Source organism: Equus caballus, chromosome 19, assembly GCF_041296265.1.
Source record: "Equus caballus isolate H_3958 breed thoroughbred chromosome 19, TB-T2T, whole genome shotgun sequence".
NCBI classification, from domain to species: Eukaryota; Metazoa; Chordata; class Mammalia; order Perissodactyla; family Equidae; genus Equus; species Equus caballus.
Window position 1 is genome coordinate 32,510,727 of NC_091702.1, and position 21,662 is coordinate 32,532,388.

The 21,662-nt window shown below is 43.2% G+C and overlaps 1 protein-coding gene and 1 non-coding gene across 4 annotated transcripts in view; one reads left to right on the forward strand and one right to left on the reverse strand.

Moving 5' to 3' along the window:
- The window catches only part of ABCC5 (ATP binding cassette subfamily C member 5), an 84,852-nt gene extending 81,016 nt beyond the window's left edge, over positions 1 to 3,836 (reverse strand). Inside the window, exons 1-2 of one of the 3 annotated variants that reach the window (XM_001497097.7) lie at positions 3,368 to 3,836; positions 102 to 285 (exon numbers count right to left, since the gene is read on the reverse strand). In XM_001497097.7, coding sequence (XP_001497147.2) covers positions 102 to 230 — 129 coding nt within the window. In that variant the 5' untranslated portion in view covers positions 231 to 285; positions 3,368 to 3,836. Of the gene's footprint in view, positions 1 to 101; positions 286 to 597; positions 693 to 3,367 lie in introns of those variants that run through there. The other 2 variants (XM_070243357.1, XM_023623403.2) reach the window with 2 other exon arrangements.
- Positions 3,837 to 14,467: 10,631 nt separating this feature from the next.
- Positions 14,468 to 16,747, forward strand: LOC100066962 (5-hydroxytryptamine receptor 3D). Its single transcript, XR_002801664.2, has 4 exons — positions 14,468 to 14,599; positions 15,789 to 16,030; positions 16,156 to 16,388; positions 16,519 to 16,747. It is a non-coding gene; the product is annotated as a 5-hydroxytryptamine receptor 3D (transcript).
- Positions 16,748 to 21,662: the final 4,915 nt, after the last annotated feature.

The following is a 21,662-nucleotide window of genomic DNA, read 5'->3' on the forward strand; positions in this document are numbered from 1 at the left end:
AAAAGAAACTTCTTTTTAATAGTGCATGATATGAAAAAAATAAGGTGTGGTCTAGCACAACAAACAGATAAGAAAAGGGGCTTAGGACAGGAAATACTGACCGGTCGAGTTCTCTTATACTTGGAGTCCTCGCGGTCTCGGTGCTGCCCAGAAGTGTTGGCTCTCTCCCTCTCATTTCTATAACCAGGACTGGGGATGATGTACTCTTTTCCTATGTCAATATCCTTCATCTTCTCTGAGTGGAGGTGCCAGGGCTCACACGCTCTTGGTTTCACTTGAGGATTTCTGAAATTAAAAATTCATCAAGAACAGATACTTTCTAAATTGTGCTTAATTATATATGAAAGAGCTTTAAAACAAGAAAAATGGGACAAACGCCTTAAAGTTTTCTACTGTTTTATCTATAAAAATAATTCTTCAAAAAATTTTCAAGTACCATTTCATTTTTTAAAGGAAAAAAATTCAGTGTAATTGAATCAAGAAGAATTATTTCCTCCCACCTCTTAGGAAAAATAAAGATTAGAAAACAATTTTAAAGTGGATATCATTTCTCCTACTAAATTTTATGAAATGAAAACTTAGAAAACACTTCTCTACCAATGATATATCCCATCTCTGCATTTTTCTAATGAGGTAATGGGTTAGCTGTCGTTATTTTAAAGCTCCCTGGAGTTACACAGATAAAATGCAAAGCAGTATTATACCTTATCTTTAAAAACAAATTACCCTTGGGGTAGCGCAAGTCTTCTAAAATTAGATAGTGGTGATGGTTGCACAACTCTGCGAATATACCAGGGGTGAGTTTCATGGTGTATAAATTATATCTCAACAAAGCTATTATTAAAAAACAAATTCCCCACCCCATACTACCAAGTCTTACCTAATATCTACTTGAAACTGTTCAAACCCTTTGCTTGCCTGGCTAACTCTAATCCATACGCCATATCCATCATTCTGGTAACTTCTGAAAAAATAAAACACACACACCTCTCTAGAACATTTCCCCGACTCGAACATGCCTCAAAGCTTTCCAGGTGCAAGCTAAGAAAATACCCTTCAGACCAGCCTCACTAGAAATTAAAGAAGTGTAGCTGTGTTGCCTTTTGGATTCCATAAATTCTTAGCTGTCACCATAACTTCAAAGTACGGCTCTGCAGAGGAAATTTTGACAGCTACCATTTATGTTTTAAGGTATCAGAAAAAAGAAGAACATTGACTAATCCTCTAAATAAAAAGGACTAAATCTCCTCCACAGAGAAATGTGTTTCCAGCACAAAGAAAGCTAGACTTTTTGCCTTTCAGAGGTCCGGTTCAAGCACCCTGAGTTGATAATGTTAAGTTACTTATCTTTAAAAGAAAAAAACAAGGTCACCTTGTCCAATGACAAACTGCACCATACAGAACACCGGCTTACAACCAAGAGCACGGCTCTCACGTCACTGAGACCTCATTAAGCCTAAACTATAAACAGACCTGGCATCTGCCAGTGTCCCCAACGTTAGGATGCAGCTGCAGATCAGCGTAATCCATCTTGTTACAGGGATCACAGAAGTCCAACCTTCCCCTCCAAAGGTTCCCTAGCCTAGCTGATTATTTGGACATGGAAAAGATTAGTCCTACTTTGCAAAAAGGCAGGAGGAGAGGGAGGGAGTTTGAAAGGGAGGAGGGCAAAGTTACTCATTCACAATACCAAATGCGGTGTCACGAAGAACATAAAGACCATCTCAATTGTCTAACAACTCATGATAACCAAAGTTTCTTTCAAACACTTTATTTCAAGTTATTCTATGTACAAAGGGTGTGGGAAGCAATTTCCCATCACCTCTAACACCCAGCTTCTTTAATTTCCCGGGAAAAGAGGCACAGCCGTGAGAGTAGCCAGCCCTTGAGCAGGCACAAAGTTACCACCTCTTGGCCTTGACACTAAGGAGAACTCCATCTTCTGCGTTTCAAGGAAATAAGACAGGGCACCCCACATGGAGGCCAGCCAAGAGCTAGGGAGCCTGACAGATTTTGGAAAGAAACAAGGCCCAAATCTGAAGCAGGCAACTAAGGAAGGATCACCAGGTCAGACTTTTTTTTGATACTATTTGCATTTCCCTATTTTCTTCTGTTCTCAAAGTTGTTCAAAATTCTTTCTAAAACGTTAACTTTATTCAGATATTAAGAGGAAAAACGGGAAGGGATTTTTGTTTATGTTTGAGCCAGAGCTGTGTGACAGCACTAGCAGAATAATTGAAGTGGGAGAATCCCAAAGAAGTGCCCAGACTTGAAGTCAACGGAGTTGAGGCCACTTGGTCAACTGCCTTTTTTATCAACACTCTCCTTGCAGTGACAAAAGTGCACAATGATGCAGGGGAAACTGAATGGGGGGAGGGGGTTGCCTGGAGTACAAGAACCCCAACTAGCCAGACTGGTGTTTCCAAATTGCCTTCATTACAACATTCCTTCTTAGCAGGTTTCCAACACCTCAGGAATCTCATTCCAGGCCCTGAAGGTGCACAAGACCTGAAGCTAAAAAGATAGGTATTTCCCACCCGCCTATAATCCACTTGTTGTGCCTCCAATCTTCTGCACCTTTTCCGTACTCATGCTGGAGACCCCAGTATATAGAAGCGACCCTTCTGCTTCCTTCAGAACCCTCTGAAACTTTGCCAATCATTCTTCTGCTCATCTGCTTCCTACCTCCCCACGTCTGTGCAGAAACCAAACGACCCCTGTGTCATAAATACAAAGCTCATGCAGCTCTGTGTGGTGGAAGTGGAAAGAGCACTGACGGCAGTCAAGAAATAGGGGTTCATTCCAGGTTCTGCCAAGGGTTTGCTGCGCGTGCCTCTGTCACGAACCTCCATTTACCCATTGGCAAAAAACGAGAGGATGACTCCTAAGGTCGCTGGCAGCTCAGAAGCTCTGGCGTGCGGCTTGAGCGCGGGTGCCTCAGGCCACCTCCCCACAACCTTGAGGATGGAGGCTTCTCTCACGCCAGCTTCGCCTGGGATGCCCTGGCCCTAGGGCGTTCCGACGGCCAGCTGGGGCCTGGCGAGGTGATAGCCACCCACACCCACGGGCCGCGGGCGCAGCACCCCCTGGTGGCCGCAGTCGGAATGCAGCCAGCACCCAGACTACTCATCCCACCCTACCTGCCTTCCGACACCAGGGCCTCACCGCGGGCCCTCAGGGGTCGCGTCCCGAGGAGGCGGCGGCGGGAGATTAGAGCGAGGCCAGGCCCCGTTCCTCAGGTCTCCAGCCTCCCCCGAACTGTTCGTATCCCTGATCACAGTCAGCCAGCCCTGGAGGAAACGCACAGGGATGACCCCCGTGACAACCGAGGGAGACGGAAAAGGGTGCTGCCGAAGCCGCTCCTTACCTGTGCCCCAGCTCCAGGACGGCCGCTCCGGCCACTCGACCACGCTCCCGAGCATCAGCCCCAGAGCAAAACAAGCCTTTATAGCGGCATTGGCCGCCACACTGCGCAAGCGTGCTGCACAAAGAATCCCCAAGACTGAAGGGAATTGTAGTCCGCCTTGCAGGAGCCCGAGGCTGGGTACGCAGCAAAGGACTATATTTCCCAGAAGCACCGTAGAAGCCCTGGAGGAGGTGCAGGCTGCTCCTCCTTTCCACCGCGCTCCAGGCTCTGCACCATCCTTCCCAGCGCTTTTGCGAGCCTGTCTGGAATCTTCTCTGAGGCCCTGTGCCCCAGTGGGTGACCAGGAGGGTTAACAGTAGCCCTGTGTCGGTGCCCAGCCCAGTGTTTGTCGGCAGGGCGGTCACGACGGTGCGCGTTCGTTTATGCACCGGACAACGCTGTGAAGGTCATGGTAGCCTCTTGTGTCCTCGCGACCAACCAGCCCCCAATCTGATCTGTGTGGCACTTACCAGCTCACGACTGCTTACTCACGATTCTACCCTGCATTCCTCGCTGGTATCAGTTTTCTCACTTTAATCCCACCCGCCCATCACATAATGTTGTGCTGCCTGCTTTCTAGATAGTCAAATCCCAGGATTACAGGTTTTAGTGGCACGAGCCACAAAATGGTATGCCAACTCATCCCTTTCTTTTTATATATGAAACTGAGGTTCCCAAAGAGATTGATCACTTTCTTTCTCTGTGTTTCATCTGTACTTTCAACACGATCATAACGTAACTACTCGAGTGCCTACCTGCTCCGTAGCTGGTGCCTTACTTACATCTAGTTTCTTTTAATCTCTGTAATCACCCTATGCGTAGGTATTATGATGATCCATTTCAGAGATTTTTTTTTTTTAAAAAAAGGAAGGTAAAGTGACTTGTCCACCTTTACACAACTAGCCCGTGTGAAGAAACTAACGTATCATAGAGCTGAAGTAATTAATGCATCCTTAATTGCATAAGGATGGATTAATAGACCAATGCAATTGAATAAAGAGCCTAGAAACTCAAACTAGTCTCATGCATTTTTGTAAACTTGATCTGTAACAGTGATTTATAACACTATAAATCAGTAGGGAAAGGAAGAATACTCAATAAACGGTGCTGGAAAAATTGGTTATCCTTATTTTTTTAAAACTCGGGGATTACTACTTCATATCACGCAGAAAAATCACTTTCAGGTAGATCGAAAGCCTAACTGTGCAAGGGAAAACTTTAAAAAGTTTAGAAGAAAATGTGAAATATCTTTGTGAACTTGGGAGTAGAGAAGAACTTCCTAATAAGATACCAAAACAAATAATAAAGGAAAGATTGGTAAGTTTTTACTATATTAAAATTTAAACTTCTGTACAAGATGCCATGAAGTGAAAAGATAAACTGCAAGTTGTAACTGACAATTTTTTTTTTTTTTTGAGGAAGATTAGCCCTGAGCTAACATCTGCCACCAATCTTCCTCTTTTTTTCTGAGGAAGACTGGCCCTGAGCTAACATCCATGCCCTTCTTCCTCTACTTTATATGTGGGATGCCTGCCACAGCATGGCTTGATAAGCAGTGGACAGGCCCGCACCCGGGATCCAAACTGGCTAACCCCAAGCTGCCAAAGCAGAACGTATAAACCTATCTGCTGCACCACCAGGCTGGCCCCAAGAAATTTTTCAATACAAAATATACAAATAATTTGTACAACTCAATAAGAAATGTCAAAAAACCCCAATAGGAAAATAGGCAAATGGTAGCAACAGTTCACAGAAAAGGAAACCTGAGCAGCCACTCAAATATGAGAGGACACCCAGTCTCACTAATAATCAGGGAAATGAACATTAAAATAGCAGTGAGATAACATTTCATGCCCATCTGACAGGAAAATGCAAAAATCTGACAACACCAAGTGTTGTCAAGAATCTGGAGAGACAGGATATTTCACGTTTCTGTTAGAGTGAGTATCAATTGATAGAACAACATTAAGGAGCAACTTGGCCAAATTTAGCTGGTTGGAAATGGACTGTGTGGTTTGACCTCCAGTAGACCCCTAAAATTCAGTGGCATGAAGTCAGGAAGTTTATTTCTCTCACGCGTAGAAGTCCTGAATGAGTAAAACAGATCAGCAGTGTAGTTCTGCTCCTTGCAGTCAGTCAGAGACCCAGGATGATGGCGGCTCTGTCAGCTTCAACATATGGCTTTCAAAGCTGCTCTGCTCTTTGCTATCACCAGTCGCCCAGGTGGAAGGAAGGAAAAAGAGAGTGTAGAGGAGGTGTGATCTGGTCTTAAGGCAGCAGCCAGAAAGCAATGTACATCATTTCCACTCATATTCTATTGGTGATGATTTAGTCATATGGTCACATCTAACTGAAGGAATTTGGGAAATGTAATCCTCAGCTGGGCAGCTATGAGCCATCTATGACTCTGTTACAATGGAAGTAGGAAAGAACAGATTTGGTTGAAGCTAATGGTTTCTATCATGTATGCCTATCCTTGAATCCAGCAATTCCACTTCTGTGTATATGCTTTAGACTAGCTTTTCTCAATGGCTTCTGCAAGTGAATTAAGCCCTGCACAAAATTATTTGAGAGACTATTTTCTCAATTCTCCCAAGGGTAACACATAGCTAGTATCATTCTAGATGTCAAGGGGAGAAGTTAATTCATTAAGCACAATGAATACCTTAGGGCATTAAGGCTTAATGCTATTAGCCAAGAAAAGCTGCCCTGAAGGGTCTCCCACACATGTGCACAAGAAGGTATATTCGTTGTGCATTGTCTGTAATAGTGGAAAGAATCTAAAGTCCATTAACAAGAGAACAGGTAACTAGATAATGATATTTGTACAGTGGGATACTATGTAACAGCTAAAGAACAAGAGCTATAATGTATCAATATGCGTAAATCTCAAAAACAATGTTGAGCAAAAACAAAAAGACTCACATTGTATAACTCCACTTGTATTAATTTTGTAAACATGTACAAACATGATATGTTATTTGTGGATACACACATATGTATTAAAAAAATATAAAACCATGCCTGGACATGATACACAATAAATTCAAGGTGTAGTTACCTTTGGTGTCGGTGGGAGGGGAAAAAGATCAGCGAGGGATACACAAGGGGCTTCATCTGTTTCTGTAATGCTTTATTTCTTTAAAAAATGACTTATAAATGTTAAAATTCAACAAATCTTGGAGGTGGGTACATGTGTGTTTCTACTATCATTTGCTGCACTTTTTGGTAGCCTTTCAGTATTTCATAATAAAAAAGTTTTAATATTATAGGAATAAACCATTTCTCCTCTCAATGGGGATATATGCAACTTAACAGACGAATCTTGCAGACCGATATATATCAACCTCTACTGATGAGGATTCCTGAAGCACCTCTGGCCACGGAGTTGGTTAAAGAAAACTTTTCCTCAGCAAACCTCAAACCACCTCTCCAAAGCTTACTAGTACTTCCAACCATGCCTCGGACACTGTGGTACCCAAAGATGCATATCTGATACTTTCAGATAAAGTAAAAAGCTCCTAAAATCTCCCTGAAATACTTCAAATAGATTGATTATAGATTTTTTTTTAAAAAAAAAGAATGAATGAACACTATACGGTTCTGGTGTCAGGCCTCAATAGGCTATGCTACTATCTCGACCTGTCCAAGGAAAGCCTGGGCTAGACTTAGACTTAACTTATTGACATGGTATCGATGATATCCCCTCCTTGATATGTATTTGTGTTATGAAGTGTCTTGGGGGCGATATTCTCCAACCCTTGGGAAGCAGCTAGAGAATCTAGGTTGCATGCAGAATTGTAAGTATTTTAAAATAATATTCATGTTGGATAATGTACTAAATATACTCATTCATTCAATATTTGATGGAGATACAATGGATCTAAAACAGACAGGTTTCCTGCCCTTCTGGGGCTTAGAGTCCTAGATAAACATTAATCCAAATTTAAACTGTAACTGTGGTAAGTACGGAAGGTATATGTTTCATCTGAAGGATAGTAGGAGTTAGCGAGGTGAAGACGGTGGAGGTGGGCAGAGGAGAGAGCACTCCAAGCAGAGGGAACAACAAAGGCCAGGGGGTGGGGGAAGGAAGGGAACATCTCTAAAGGCCTTTTAGACAATGTTACAGGTGTTTAAAGTAAGAGCAAAGGCAACCATCACGAGGTTTCGAAAGGTGAATGGGTTAAGAGATGAGAAATCTGATTTGCATTTTGAAAACTACACCATGGCTGGCAGATGAGAGAAAGAATTAGAGGCAGCTGGAATGGAAGGGAAGACCCAGCTAGGAGTGACTGTTGTCATTCAGGAAAGAGATAATGATGGCTTGGACTAGGATTGTGGTGGAAAAGATGGAGACAAGTGGATAGACTCAAGAGAAATTTAAGAGGTAAAATCAACAGACCTTGTTGATGGATTAGATATGGTGATATGAGAAAAAGAGGTGCCAAGGGTAACACCTAGGTTTCTGGTTGCAGAACTGGGTGGATGGTGGTAGTCTTGTTCATTGACAGGAGAAGTGCTGGAATGCAATAGCCTCTTGATGTCCTCTTCTATCCAGCTTGTCAGGAGCTAATGTCAAGTAGTAACAGTCACCTCACATCTGCCGAGACACTCATATTGACTCCTTCTGTCAGTGATAAAGACAAAATTTCTCTTTTGCAGATCAATTTTTACAATGAAAGTCATTTTCATGGAATAAGACTTTCTTTAAAAGTAGTTGATAAATTGAATTTTTTATTTGACATCACGCAAACAATATAGTATAACAGAATAATGTACCTCTTTAATGGTTTCAGGCCAATTAGAAAAGAAAAGAGGATTTAAGATGTAAACAATGCCAAATGAAAGCCAAATGACATGATAGCATGGTATAGAGACAAAAGTTTTGCAGTATTTTCGATAGAGAACTGCGTGTGGGAGAATTTGAGTATTCATACAGTGCACAGTAATATAGGCACATTGTAGTAAGTCATAGTGACACCAAACCTCTTAATCTCAAGTCTGTGTGCCCAGTGAGCAATAAACCAATCACTGAGACAACAGTGTTTGGAGATGAAGAAAGGTTTATTCGAATTGGCCAAAAGAAGAAGGTGGGAAGATATGTTCTCTCAAATCCACCTCAACAAAAGAAAAAAGCAGGGAGTCTTTATAGAGCTAGGGGCTTGGGAGGTGGAATTTCAGAGAAACAAAGGGGAAATCCATATTCCTTTCACTCCAGATAAGCCCTTGGGCAGCCAGACTTCTGGGCATCAGCAGCAGCTGGGGGCTGGTTATCTGGTGATCATAACTTATTTAAAGGCATTCTTTTTCTTCTGGAAAACAAGCTCATAAATCCTTGTGACCCTTGAGTCACCCCTCAGGTTAAACAAGAAAACAGCAAATTAACGAGATTAGCTTCTTTTCATCTGTGTCTGTTTTGGGAACAAGGTTGAAGGGTAATCATGTTCTTATTGAATATTTACAGAAACCCTCAGCTACCCGGCTTCAATACCACACACACACTTTATGAGGGAAAGAATTACACACTTCCTACCTTCACAGTAATAACTTCCCAAGTTCATTAGCAGTAAGGGTAGTAGTTAGAATGAAATGAAGAATGGCTTTAAAAAAATTTTTAAGTACTATTATATTGAGATGTACTGTCAAACTGGCCCAACAAAATAACAGATAAATGTTCAAAAAATTAGCACCTTCTTAAAAAGAGGAAAAAATTGATAGCAATTATCTAATTTTAACAAAACAATATTATCCACCACATGAAATTAGTGTTGTGTTGATTCTGTAGTCTTACATGTACATAATTTGTAATTTTATTTTAATTTTATAGTGGTATAAGAGTTATAAGCATAAGGAATTTTTTTTTTTTTTTTTGCTAGGGAAAATTCACCCTGAGCTGACATCTGTTGCCAATCTTTCTCTTTTTGCTTGAGGAAGATACGCCCTGAGTTAACATCTGTGCCAGTCTTTCTCTATTTCGTATGTGGGTTGCCACCACAGCATGGTGCCAATGAGTAGTGTAGGTCTGCACCCCCTACTGAACCCAGACCGCCAAAACGGAGTGCGCCGAACTTAACCACTAGGCCACAGGGCTGGCCCCAGCATAACGACTTTATACATGGTTTATGAGCATACATATTTAAGTAATATTATAATATTAATAAGTCAACATCAGTGGTTCAGGAGAATTGTTTCCCTTAAAAGAGGTCTGAACCTTATTCCGGCTTGGGAACTAATGGGCTACAGAATTAAACCAAACTTTAGCCTGGTCTACAAGACCTTCCGTGCTCTAGCGCTGCATAATACCACAGCTTCGTTTCCTGTCACTCTCCTACTCAAATCTGAGGTCCTGACAACACTTGATTTCCATGTTTTTATTCTAGCTGTTTCCTCCACCCAGAACAACCATCTAAATCTACTCGGCTAAAATAACAAGCATCACAGCTCATAGACAGGCCTTGAGATTTTACTCCTCTCAGAATGATAATTAAGGCTTACTTCCTCAACTGAATAAAATGATACAGTATGTCTAGCATCTCTAATGGTGAAATGTGCATGGGGGATTCTCCCACATTATTGTGAAGTTTGGACCAGGCACCTGTCAGGCCACAAATGGGAGCCAACAGAGTCCCACTAAGCCATAGAAGCCCAAATCGATAGGCCAGCCCGGATGGAGCCTTCTCTCTAAAACAGGCCTAGGCAGACTGGAAGAGCTGTCACTCCCAGCATTCCCCAAAAACTTTCTCAAGTGTTTTTCTTTTTTTTTTTTTAAAGATTTTATTTTGCTCCTTTTTCTCCCCAAAGCCCCCTGGTACATAGTTGTATATTCTTAGTTGTGAGTCCTTCTAGTTGCGGCATGTGGGATGCCACCTCAGCATGGCTCAATGAGCAGTGCCATGCCCGCGCCCAGGATTTGAACCGACAAAACACTGGGCCACCTGCAGCAGAGTGCGCGAACTTAACCACTTGGCCACAGACCGGCCCCTCAAGTGTTTTTCTTTATAGATACGGGCTTTTGATCGGAAGAAGAGATAAGCAACTTTACATTGGTGATAGCTTTTTTGGCATGAATGTCAGCTCAGGAAAATTAAAAATCTATGCAGGCTGTGTTTATTTTTGATTCAAAATAATTCATTTATTGAGTCCCATGAGGAAAAGATATATACCCTTAAAACACAAGTTATATACTTCATTGATTACAAGACCACCAATGAGAAAAGTCAGCATTGCTTTTCAGCTACTAAAATGGTACTGTCTGAGCATATTTGAGAAGTAACAATACCTGAGCATGTTTTTAAACTCTGATACTAAAATTAGACCTAGGTGGATGACATGTGGCCTGCAGCTGGCAGGCCACTGATCTAAAGGAAAAGAAAGAAAAAAAGATTCCTGCTTGAGTCAGTCTAAGTTTATATCGCTCAGGAATTCAGAAAAAGCTTGAAATTTATATCTATTTTACTTTCTATTTGCTTGTAGGTTCTTAGAGTTCTAATCAAACATCAGGTTTTAAAAGACTTATCTAGGGGCTGGCCCCGTGGCCGAGTGGTTAAGTTCGCGCGCTCTGCTGCAGGCGGCCCAGTGTTTCGTCGGTTCGAATCCTGGGCGCGGACATGGCACTGCTCGTCAGACCACGCTGAGGCAGCGTCCCACATGCCACAACTAGAGGAACCCACAACGAAGAATACACAACTATGTACCGGGGGGCTTTGGGGAGAAAAAGGAAAAAATAAAATCTTAAAAAAAAAATAAAATAAAAAAATAAAAGACTTATCTAAAAAATGCTTATCTGTTTATTTTTTAATATTTCTTGATTTATTTATACATATGCTACTTGCATTCTATATTCTATGTGTAGCAAGTTCAAGAAATTTTTAAAGTTTTTTTCTTCTAGATTTGTTCTATTTACCTAAAGTGGTGTTTCCCAAAAATAATCCATGGAGTACTAGTTCTGCAAGATACCCTGAGAAAAAGACATTTCCAAAGTCAACTAAGTTTGGGAAATATGTATGTGATATCCAAGTCATATCCATATTTTAGCTAAATATTCTGAGAAATCCTACAATAATAAAGCCTGTTTAGCCTTGTTTAATTCAGCATTTCCCAGACTTATTTAAACTTGACATAACAAAAATAATTTTTTTAGAGAAGCATTTAGCATCCTACAGAACTAGCGTTCTGCTGAAAATGCTTTGAGAAATGCTGATCCAAAGTCATCTTTTAAAAAAGAAAAAAAAAAGGACTTCCCAGAGGGGAAGGAATTCTCAAACGGTGAAAAGTGATGCTGAGGAGAGGGGAGGGATGATCCTTATCAGTATCCAGCTGAGTGAGGCTGAGAGAAAAGGCTGTTAAGCTCACAGAAACTGGGGTTGCTTCAGCCAACCCAGACATTTTAAGTCCAGAAGATTCCATTCAGGCTGAAGCAACGTGAGCAATCTTGAGAGAGGCAGGAAAACAACAACTTCTATTTCTGCTTCAATTCATTAATTGCTTGGGATGGGGAAGGCACTATACAAATATTATCTCTAATCACATAAAACCCCTGGGAGAGAGGTTTTATCCTCCCAGTATTAGAGATGAGGAAACAGAGGCTGAGAGAGAGTGACATGATTCCAGTAGAAACAGGATTTGGTCTTAAGCCTTTCTTACTGCATCATACTAACTCAGTCTGTAAAGCATCTTCATTGAAGCAACTGCTCTCCGTTTGCTCTCTAAGCCACTGATTACCCTCCCTGGAGCTTTCTCTAACAGAAATAATTCCAGAATAAAACAGGTTAAGCCGCTGATGACTTTGGCCCACTTAAGCATACCAAGTCTTGTTTCTACCATGAACCAAATATTTGCACATTCTAAATCAGACAAGACCTGTGATCACCTAGGCAGGGCATGGGATTTTGAAATTACTTCCCAAGGCTCTTTAAGAATCACACAAGGAAATCAATCTTAACATCCAAAGGCAAATTCAAAAGGCTAGAGAGGCCAAGCAGGTAACATAAATGAGGAACTCTCTTTAAGATAGTCTCAGTGGTGACAGCTACTGAGTTTTAGACAAGAACAATCACAGCACAGAGTAGAGATAAAGTAAATACTCATCAAGTAGAAAAACTGAGTTCCTTCCTTCCTATAAAGTCCCGTGTATCTCACGCTACCTACCTGATTATTTCCCTCACCAGTAATGCACGATCACCTATGCCTTCCTAATACAGTGAGGCGAACTGTGACTGCAAAATTTGTCACTGACATCACACAGATGGCTCAAGGACAGAGATGAGCAGTGGAAGGACATTGAGTGAAGGTGGAGAGGTTTGTAGTGAGATTGTCACAAACAAAGCAGGACACTGAAAAGCAGTGGTCAGGGCTGAGTTTGCATACACATTTGGACAGGTTTTGCATGGGGGCAGAAACAATGGAATTGAGGATGGAGCCCTGATTCAGCCCACCTCATCAACTTCCACCATTTGCCTATCAGCCCAGCCCATGCTCCCTGGCCCAGGAAAGGGGAGTTCACAAGCTTCTCCCAAGCCTCCAGCTTTCTCTCATTGCAGAAACACTCCCTAGGTCCCAGCTCTGGCACTCCTCTCACAGGGTCTCTGCTCTCTACAGGAAGAGGAGACATTTTCACCATCAATTGCTCAGGCTTTGACTGGCATGGGGTAGATCCTGCTGTCTTCCAAGGAGTGTTTGCCAGAAACAGCTTCCGTCCTGTCCTCGACTACAACAGCCCCACACATGTCAATATCTCCTTCACTTTGTCAGCCATCCTGGAAGTAGTAAGTCCTGGCTCAACCTTGCAATGGTCCAGTGGTGAGCAGTGGGTACCCTGATTGGATTTTGTAAAATTAAGAGCTCGTTCTGTGGGGTGGGAGAGATGACAGGAAGTGCTACAATGACATCACTGCAGGTAAAATCTGTCTCTTTTTGGAATACTCTACTAGAAACACAATCCCAATGGGCTCTCATACTGGTTGTTTCACTTACATTTCCCATGTACCCTGGATTATTTGACCTATATTTTTCAGTGGCTTATGAACAAAAATCATTATTGCCACATAGAACAGCCTTGGAAATGAGTAAGAGGTGGGTGGTGGCATTGGAGTTAATCACAGAGTTAATGATCTTGGATGAAAAATGTTTTTCCAGAATGAACAACTTCAACTGATGACATCGTTCCTGTGGCTAAAACTGGTATGATAAACTCAGTTTCCCCTTCACCACGCTACCTCCTTTTTTCCACTCCTAGGTCCAACTTTTCAAATTATGGTGGATAAAGCCAAGAATATCCATGATTTAGATAAATTCAAACAGAGCCAGACCAACAGTAAAAACACAAAACATCCTGATTTTTCTGCCAGTCTAAGAGGGCAGAGATGGAGCACAGGGAGAAGGCGCCATAAACCAAGGCCATGGAAGCCAATACTTAAGTGGCTTCATCCCAGGGAATCCAAAGCCAAGCTCGCAGTCTCCCTGGAGAGCACTGAGGGAGAAGTGGAAGCAAGTAAGACTTTGTTAGTGACATTGTGACAGCTGTCACCAGAGAGGGGATGGGAGAATGAAGAAATGAGCAGGGAAAAGAATGCAAAATGCAGGGGACAGAGCAAGACTAAAACTAGTTTCTACCCCCTGTTCATTCCACACCATGGTTTCCTTTAGATCTAGTACCATCCATTCATCAGGTGGAACCCAGAAGAATGTGGGGGCATCAGGCATCTCAGCATAGCAACTGAGAACCTATGGCTTCCTGATATCTTCATCAAGGAGTTGTAAGTATCAAGGCTGAAAAAACATGAAGGACACATATCTCCAGGGGAGGGCACAACGTAACTGATAGGGGCCACACAATAACTCAGCTTAGAAATGAGCAATGTCTGAACTGAGGAGCTTACAAAACCCTCAGAACATGGAGATAGGTGGAAGGGTGGAGTCAGATGAGTGGAGCTAGAGCACAGAAATGGAGTGACCTGGGGGACAAAGTTCAAGTCTGATGAGAAAACCACAGCACCCACCTCCTCCCTGTCCTTCTCACATACAGCATGGATGTGGATCAGACACCTACAGATCTCATGGCTTATGTCAACAGTGAAGGTCAAATCAAATACAATAAGCCAATGCAAGTGATCAGCATCTGTAACCTGGACATCTTCTATTTCCCCTTTGACAAACAGAACTGCACATTCACCTTCAGCTCTTTCATCTACCCTGGTGAGTGAGGCTCATTATAATAGCCTGGTGAGAGGCAGAGAAAGAGTTTTGAGAGAGAAGAGGCGAGAAAGCTGGGAACAGTGAGAGAATCTCACTGAAAGGGTTGTGGAGGCTTACTGACGAGGAACCCAATAGTCCGGGCAAGGGGTTGGAACCCTCTGGGGAGGCTGAGTTGTCTGGATCTCCTTTGCAGCAGAGAGAATGGTCCTGGGCATGGAGAAGGAAGTGCAAGAGATTTTGAACATGTCACAGAACCTCATTCAGAAGCAAGGGGAGTGGGTACTTCTGGGTATTCACCAGACAGCGTCGAAGATGACCGTGGGCACCAACCAGTACAACCAAATCGTTTTCTATGTGAGCTCAGGGGCCCTGGTTGTGATCTTCTCCTAAGATGCATAGTTTATGTCCCCACAGAATGTAAGATCTCCCACTAGAAAGCAAGTCCCATGAAGGAAGGGATTTTTATCACTTTTTTTTTTCACTGATAAGTCTGCAGTACCCAGAAAAGTACCTGGTAGTCAGTAAATATTGACGGATTAATCCTCCCCAAGGAAGGAGGAGCTCCTACGGCAGTGATTCACAGTGAGGTGTGCTTCTCACCCACCAGAGCTATCAGAACTTTTTAGAGGGCAGGAATTTTTATTTTTAAAAAGAGGCAGTGGAAAAATTAGGAAACATTGTCTCAGGGATATTTTGACTCCAAATCCTGGTGATCTCAAAAGATCTGCCGCTGTTTTATTTTCCCTCCCACTGGTCTTGAATGTCTACGGGCAAAATCGCTAAAGATTGGACATTAAGGAGGAAACAAGCAGAAATACAAAGATAAGATGCACAAGATTTTACCTAAGAATCTGGTCCCATAGTCTTGCTGAGGGCACACGGGTAGGGATAAAAATTTATGTAGAGAAAGTTGACACTTTGGGCCAAGAAGGAATGGGATACATTTCGGAGGTAAGCAGCATGGCAGAATCAAATCCTAGAAAGGCAGACTGTGGTGGTTAAGATACTTTGATTTATTATTATTATTATTATTATTATTATTATTATTAAGGGACAGGACAGTGAAAGGGACTTGAGATAACATTTCTTTACTAGAGTTTGGTCTAGGACAAATCTCAACTCTTGCTCTCAACTGGCATGGCAGCCTCCCAGCCTACTCCTCACTTGCTCCCTCTCTCCCCCCAACCAGTTGGCCATCAGGCGCAGGACCAGGCTCTACATCATAAACCTTCTGGTGCCCAGTAGCTTTCTGATAACCGTCGATGCCCTCAGCTTCTACCTGGCGGCAGAAAATGACAATTGTGCCGCATTCAAGATAACCCTCCTGCTGGGCTACAACGTCTTCCTGCTCATGATGAACGACTTACTCCCTGCCAGTGGCACCCCCCTCATCAGTATGGCCCCTCCCTCCATTAGGAGAATAAAAGCAAGGTGGGAGGTGCCATGGGAAGAGGGACCAGTGGGACCAGGTCAGAGTGAGAAGGGATCCTAGAGAAGGACCCTCTGGGGAAAGAAGGAACAAGAAGTCCTAGATGGTGTTTCTGGCCCTCACTCAGGCCCACCTTCCATCCAGGTGTCTACTTTGCCCTGTGTCTGTCCCTGATGGTGGTCAGCCTGCTGGAGACCATCTTCATGACCCACCTGCTGCACCTGGCCACCACCCAGCCCCCACCCATGCCTCGGTGGCTCCATTCCCTGCTTCTATACTGTACCAGCTCAAGGAGATGCTACCCCACTGACCCCCAGAAGGGAAACAAGGGTCTGGGCCTCACCCTGGCCCACCTGCCTGGTGAGGGAAGTCAGCACTACCCACACTTCCTCTTCCAACACCTCCATTTCTCTGCCCCTGGATCCTTCCCTGTCCCATCCCTCCCTGGGTTACCTCTGCAGCCCATGTCTGAGTCTCTGTCTCTCCACAGCTGTGAAGGAGCCGGTGGAGTTGGCGGGGAAGGTGTCAGGTCCAGAAAAGCAGAATTAAATGGGTTCCCTGGGTCAACAAGGGCCCAGCAGGAAGATAGGGCTCAGAAGCAGCACTTGGTCAGCCTGTGGGTGCAGTTCAGCCACACGATAGACACCCTGCTCTTCCGCCTCTACCTGCTCTTCCTGGCCGTCTCTGTTGTCATGGTCGTCATCCTCTGGAACACCTAGGCAGATGCTTGCCTGAAAACCCCAATGTGGAGCTTCTCTTGCCTCCAGAAACCAGCCAGATTCTCATGCCTGTCCAAATTCTAGCCTCACAACCCTGACAACCACCTTGTTTTCAACACAGTCCTTTGAAGTTTCCAACCAGATCTGGATGATTTCCTGTGCCCTTCCAGAGTTAGGTTCTTGTTCCTGCTTGCCATCAGCTCCTCTCAGCCCTGCCACAAGTCCTGCTTGCCTGGATCCTCAGGGTATAGGTTCCTGGAATACTTCCTTGATTGAATCACCCCCAATAAACCCCTTTGCAGAAAGCATCGGCTCTTCCCTGCGTTATATTATAGTATCAAAAATCTTGAGATTGAGAGTCCTCTTGCGGAAACTTCTCATCACCAAAGTAAGAAGGATTTTCTTATTTTTTTAAAAGTCTATCAGACAACATGTGAAAGTGGGGAGAGGGGAGAGAAGAGGCCCAACTCTATTACAAAGAAATATAATAAAATAGGGATTAACCTCCTAAATCTAGTTATCCTGGATTTAAGCTTCAGAAATTAATAATGTGCCAGAACCAGGCCTCTCTTGCTTCAAGAGTGAAGCCTTTTGTCACACCCTGGCATATGACTCATTCATCATTAAACACTTAGAGTGTTAACATAATCCTGAATTACCGTTAACAGTGTCGGGGTTGCAATTAGAGTTAATGTGCCCTTAATCATACTAAATAAAGAACATTAGGCCAAGGAAAGCACATTTGAAGATGGCACCTGCTTCACTTGGGAGTAACACAAATGCCCCCATATGAACTGGAAAATTCCCCTTCTTAGCACGCGCCTATTTTGCAAGTCTTTGTCTATTGGCCCGTCTCTCCCACTGGCTGCCTGGGGGAGGTAGAGGCCCCACTGTATTGCTGTACTTGAGAGCTGTATGGTTTGCTGGACACCCAGGTTCAGAAAAGCACAGACTTGAGAGCAATTACAACTCACACATAATCTTTTACTTTTAGCAACCATTTCTTTTCCTTTTTTTCATTTATTCTGCTACTTTCTATCCCAAGTCTAAATTTCCCAGGTCAAAATAGGCCAAGAGTAAAAAGAGAGTCAGAATATTGTACACTAGGGGGCCGGCCCAGTGGCCTAGTGGTTGGGTTTGCGCCCTCCACTTGGGTGGCCCAGGGTTTCGCTGGTTCAGATCCTGGGTGCGGATATGGCACCGCTCATCAGGTCATGTTGCGGCAGTGTCCCACATGCCACAACTAGAAGGACCCACAACTAAAAATATACAACTATGTACCTGAGAGTTTTGGGGAGCAAAAGGAAAAATAAAATCTTAAAAAAAAAAGAATATTGTACACTAAACAATATTTGCCTGGCTCCTCTTCTCCACTGCTCTTCTTCAAACTCCTCCGGCTCCCTCAGAGGATGCTCAGAGGATGACAAGGCTCCCAGTGTCCACTGGAAGTGCCACTGCTTCTGTGCGGGCCCGAGGTCCTAACTCAGTGTCCGCTGCAGGAGCATCTGCCCTCTCAGAGCCCGAGCCACTGGAGGGCTGCATCCCGTGGAGGCAGATGTTCCCTGCTGGATGCTGAGTCCCCAGGCCCAGCTGTTACTTGTTCTTTCCTTGCAGTCTCCTTCTGCTGGGACTCAGGCTGGAGTCCGCGGGAACTTGGGCGTATTGAGGCAGAAATATCCCACTAAACTCTGAATTTCTCCTTGCACTCAGACCCATAGTCTTCCAGCTAAAATTATGTCCCTTAATTTTCCTTCTTTTTTCTCTGCATTTTTTTTTCCCCAGGAAGGTCTTTGGCTCCCCAGTTTCCAGAACCCTGTCAAGCACTGCCCTCACCATCACCAGTCCTCCAGCCATATCCAAGACCGAGTGTATACACAACCTAGGCTCAAATCCGGAGCCCTGACATTCACCTGAATAAACTAACGTATATGCTTATATTTTGACAGTTCTTCAACTCACAGCTTTCTACAAGGTGGGCCTTTAGAAAAGACACAGTATAGTAACAACAATAACCAACAAAATATTAAGTTATTAATCTGTGGCAGGCATGTTTCTAGGTGCTTAGGTGAATAAGCACATTTAATCTTTACAGTGATCCTATGAAGTAGGAACCACAGATCCACAAACCCTTGGAGCCCAATGTGTTTTGGAATTTGGAATTTGTCAGATTTTAAAAAGGTAACAATTGTGCGTGAATTATACATTATGAACACCCCAAGTAGGGTATGTGGCAGCACCCTGTAATCAAACACATTAACATCTCTGCAGTGGAATCTGTGAGTAGCCTCACCAGATGGCAAAAATGAAACTATAAATAGTCTCACCTCTGTTCAGGTCAGGTTTTGACACCAAATGATTTGTGAAAAATTGTTTGGTTTTCAAAGCTTTCTAGGTTTTAGAACTGTGGTTGTGTATTATTATCATCCTCATTTTATATAGTCAAATAAATGAGATGAAATAAATGAGAGAATGAAGCACAGAGAGGTAAAGTGACAGCCAGGGAGCTGTCCCCTAAGGTTCCACAGCGAGGTACGTGACAGAGCTACAGTCTGAACCCCGGCAGGATGACTCTAGACATGGACTCTTCCCCTTTGCCACACTGCCCTCCAAACTGAGGTTGAGAACCAGACAGGTTCCCTAAGGGTCCCATGTTGCGACGTCAATACCACTTCAAGTCTTTATCAGTTTATCAGCTAACACTTTAGGAGAATTAAAAGAGAAAGAGCACGTCCCTAAGACCAACTTTCTTTTAAATTTCCTTTTACTGCCTCCCTCAGTGTTCCCAGCTCCTCACCCCCTCCCTCCACACCCCCATCATAAGTCGTCACACTCAGGTTCACTACTTGCACTTTCTCCTCTGCTTTCTGGAGTGCATATCTCCCCAAATGTGATCTGGGCAATCCATCTTTCCTCGTGTTCTCTATGGATTTAGTTTTGCAGCTGCTATCTATTGCCAGATACCTTTGTATCTGCACTCCCATCCTGAAATAGTCATCGCACCTGGAAACTCATCCTTGACTTTGCCGAGTAGCTCATTTACCCAAATTTTGAGGGGTTCTGAAATTGCTTAAGATCAATTTGCTTGCTTTTCTTTTTTCCACCTTTCACGATGCATATTTCTCTGCTTATTTTCTTCACGTTTTTTCCCAACATGTAGTTTTAAGTTTTCTTTGAACAGAAAAATGTAATTTATCTTTTTTGACACAGGAATTAAGATGCTATATCTCCTTTCAGTAAGAGAAGGCATGATATCATTATGGTGATTTTATTTTCTCCTAAAGCAAACTCTGAACACGGGATCTTAACATATAACTGAGAATCACACAGAACCTTTGAAACTAGAGTTCTCCCAGAAAATTAACAGGTACGGTCGCTGCCTTTCAGTTTCATCTATAACACAATCATATGATAAGCACACTTTGTGCTAATGACTTTCCTCTTGTTATGTGGCAAGCCTCTGAAAGGTTTTGCAAGGTAGTTTATGACCTTTTTAGAAAAATCTGCTGACAAGCACTGGTCCTGCCTGGGCCATCTTGCATTTGATGCAAGATTTGATTTGATGGCCACCCTGCGGTCCTTGCAACATTTTTCTTCACTTTCTTTTTCTCTAAATCAATATAAGCAGTATTTCTCCGTGGTTTCTATGTTTTCTTTCAGTTCCATATTAACCTGACATTGAAATTTATCATCTCATTACCGTCTCTGCCTCCCTCTCCTCCTCCTTCAGACCCATTCTGGGATGCGAAGGCACAGACTTCATTTCAAGCCTGTCCTTTTCCTTCTCTCTAACTTCTGATCCTCCCTCTGAGAACCTCTCTTGTTTGATTATTCATTGGCACTGGTTCTTCTATATAGCAGAGAAAAAAATAGTATAGTATAGTATAGAGACTTTGAAAGCTGGCAGCCCTGGGTTCTAACGGCTAGCTGGGTAACCTTGTACAAATGACTTAACCTTATAAATTTAAATTCCTTCATTTGTGAAATAGAGCTAATAACACAGACTAAATTATTTTTACAATATAGATTTTAAAAAATCTTTTATAAGTTTACAGAAACTAAAGACCCAAATGTGACACAACATCAATTTATCACGTAGACTGAGACCTAGTAATCCCAAATCCACTTCTGGGTGGGAGACAACAGATGTAAAGAATTACAGACTTTCTGTATTCAACTCCCTCATTCTTTAGATGAGAAAAATGAAGTGGAGAAAAGTGAAGTGGTAAGTATGGGGCTGTCATACTTCAAGAAAGCCTGGGCTCAGAGCCTGGACCGTTAAAGTGGCAGCTACAGGTGAATGTTCGTCAATGGCACTCTTTCCAGGTGCTTTTCCAGAGTCCCAGGACCTTTCCTCTCTCCTGCTCCAGACACCACAGCCAGCCTGACCTCAGCTATGACCCACCCTGCAGTTTGGATGTTTCGGCTGCCTCCCGTGGTCCTTAGCCCTGGCCTCTGTACGTGATCGCCATCCATCAGGCCTGCAAAACCATGGCTCTCGTTTCCTCCTTCCAACATCTGATTCTGCCCTTGCTAGATTGCAGCTATATTCTCAAACCTGATCCCCCAGGGTCCCAGTGAATGGGGCCACAGAGGGCCATGCGGTATGATTCTCTTGGAACAAGCTAAGGAGAAAGGTGTTGGTATCTGTGACTTGCAAAACTACAGCTCCTGTCTCCACTGCTTACCTTTGGATTTAAGCCTTGTCTAGGCCCTGGGATTTCACTGGTGAAACCTAAGAGCCTCATAATCCAGTCCACAAGACTTCCCAGATATGGAGTAATGAAAAGAGCAAGGAAAGAACAATGGAATCAGATTGACCTGGGTTTGAATCTAGATTCTACCAATTTCCACCTAGGTGGACACTGAGCGAGACTTTTTTTTAACCTCTCTGAGCCTCAGTTTTCTAATCTGTAAA